Here is a 2,349-nt window from a genome sequence, read left to right as displayed (position 1 = left end):
GAAAAGTCATAATATGACTCAATTAATTTAGTTAAACCTAATTTGACTATATGTTTAGGATGTTGTTTTAATTTTATTTTATTCAAGTACTCTAAGATAACAGCTAACTTAACAAACCTACCAGATAAATAATGAATAATGGACTCGATTAAGTTTAAATTATATTATAAAGGGTTGTGCACAGTATATATATATATAGTAAAATCCATGTGATTCTCCCTAATTTTTTCTTCTTACTTCACAACCACTAGGCCTTGGTCCATGTGATTATTAACAATTAGGTGAACCACCTCTTGAACACCATCCTTATTCGGCTCAACCTCCAGCCAGCTATCCTCTCGTTTCCTCTTCATATATAGATATATAGAGACCCCAACACCACTGATATTCTCAGTCATTCAAAACTCAGACACAACCAATTCTTGATAAAATGGCAAGCATGATTAGGTCAAAAGAAGATGAACGTGCAGGGGCAGAAATTGTGTATGGTCCTGAAGAGTGCCATCGCCATTCCATAGAGCTTCTTGAAGAGCTGGGATTCCCTAAAGGTGTCCTCCCTCTAAAAGATCTTGAAGAGTGTGGAAGGGTTAAGGAAACTGGGTTTGTGTGGATGAAACAAAAGGCCCCTTGTGAACATTTTTTCATTGGATCCAACACTAAGGTAAGCTATGCCACAGAGGTGACTGGTTATGTAGAGAAGTTCAAGATGAAGAAAATGACTGGAATTAAGAGCAAGCAGATGTTTTTATGGGTGCCAATATCTGAAATGAGCATCGGAGATCCTTCAAGCAAGAAAATTCTCTTCAAGACTCCTATGGGAATTGGCAAGTTTTTCCCTATCTCTTTTTTCATGACTGATGAGGAGAAGCAGGAAAGGCTGGAGGAAGTCCATGAATGAAATCAAGTCCATATATCAACTTCTTTTATTGCTGTAGTAATTGTTACGTTCATCAATAAACTCACTGCTGTTCATGTTTCCCTGAATTTTTCTAATGTCGTTAATTTTATCTTAGGAGCGAAAGAATTATATTATGTGGTGTCTATTATTCTGTAGTTAACCTCATCATCCTTTCGTATATTTTGCTATGGTTATGGTTTTAGTTATAACCACGACTATAACCTAAATAAAAAACAGTAATTATAATCATTAATTTATTAACGGTTATAGATTTTGAATAATTATAACTATAATAATCGATTCTCCATGAAGTTAATCATTTACTCCATCTATTTTATTTATTTTTTAAATCTAAATTAATAAATAAATTTTACAAATTCAGATAATTACATTTTATTTATTTATAATAATAATAATAATAACAACAACCGCCATGATCTTAACAACAACTACAATAAAAACATTACAAACCATGAAAGATATTTATTCAAAATAATTATTAATAGAAACAAAACATTGTGGGAAAAACATTTTTGCTGAAATTAATGTTCATCCTAAGGTTAAATTGTTGTTATATAGTGTACATGGGCTTGACCACCAGTAAAAAAATAAAATAATATTTTTAATTTCTTTGCAAAAAACAGTATTTGTTCACTAAAATGTGTCACATGTATTTTTTTAAAGAGAATGCACGCTATCCACTCACTGGTGAATGTATGACACACACCAATAATTTTTTTAATAATATTTATATTTGTTAAAAACACTAATTTTTTTTATTCAAATTGATAATAACTAAAAATCCATAAAAAAATATTAAAAAAAAACCTTGTGTGTTATTTATTTATTTGGGCAATATTGTAATCATTTCATTTTGCAATTAAAGTGTTAAAAAACTGAAAAGTCCCTAGACTCCCATTTTATTTTTATTTTTGGCTTTATAAGTATTTAAGTTAATTCACTATATATCTAGAATGTAAAAGGAATGATATGTTATCCATCAATATAATAATGATAGATAGATTCTATGAAATAAACTATTATGTTGCTAATAACTAGTTAAATAATTATGTTTAAAAAGAACAAAATAATTATTTCACTGTTATAATCATAGTAATCTGTGTCTTCATAAATAATAAAATATAGTAATATGTGTCTTCATAAACAATAAAATATGAATCCCTTTTAATTTATATATTTTTGACATTAATTTTATATATAAGGATCCATTTTAAATTAAAAATAAAAAAAACTACATTTTGAGTCCATAAATTTAAATTTCTGCACGCATTTTTTCAATGTGTGTAAATGATTTTGGCATCTAAGATATGTTCTTCGGCTCTCCCCGTTTTAAATTCCTATCGCCGCCCATGGACACATCGACGTAATAAAACTTATTTGTTTTTTCACCTTTACAAATCTAAGTATTTTCGGAGCTAAATTTCATACGT

At 28.9% G+C, this 2,349-nt stretch overlaps 1 protein-coding gene across 1 annotated transcript; it reads left to right on the top strand.

Moving 5' to 3' along the window:
- The first annotated feature begins 242 nt into the window (after positions 1 to 242).
- LOC105120295 (uncharacterized) lies at positions 243 to 1,051 on the top strand. The gene has a single exon (XM_011018466.1). The coding sequence runs from the start codon at positions 431 to 433 to the stop codon at positions 896 to 898; it is 468 nt and encodes a 155-aa protein (XP_011016768.1). The 5' UTR covers positions 243 to 430; the 3' UTR covers positions 899 to 1,051.
- Positions 1,052 to 2,349: the final 1,298 nt, after the last annotated feature.

The sequence above is a fragment of the Populus euphratica genome, unplaced genomic scaffold, assembly GCF_000495115.2.
Source record: "Populus euphratica unplaced genomic scaffold, PopEup_1.0 scaffold6267.1, whole genome shotgun sequence".
NCBI classification, from domain to species: Eukaryota; Viridiplantae; Streptophyta; class Magnoliopsida; order Malpighiales; family Salicaceae; genus Populus; species Populus euphratica.
Note: the sequence above shows the minus strand (reverse complement) of the source record. Positions and strands in the feature narration are given on the sequence as shown.

Bases quoted from the DNA above. Each gene is read 5' to 3' on its own strand.
- LOC105120295 (XM_011018466.1), top strand. From the start codon at position 431: ATGGCAAGCATGATTAGGTCAAAAGAAGATGAACGTGCAGGGGCAGAA.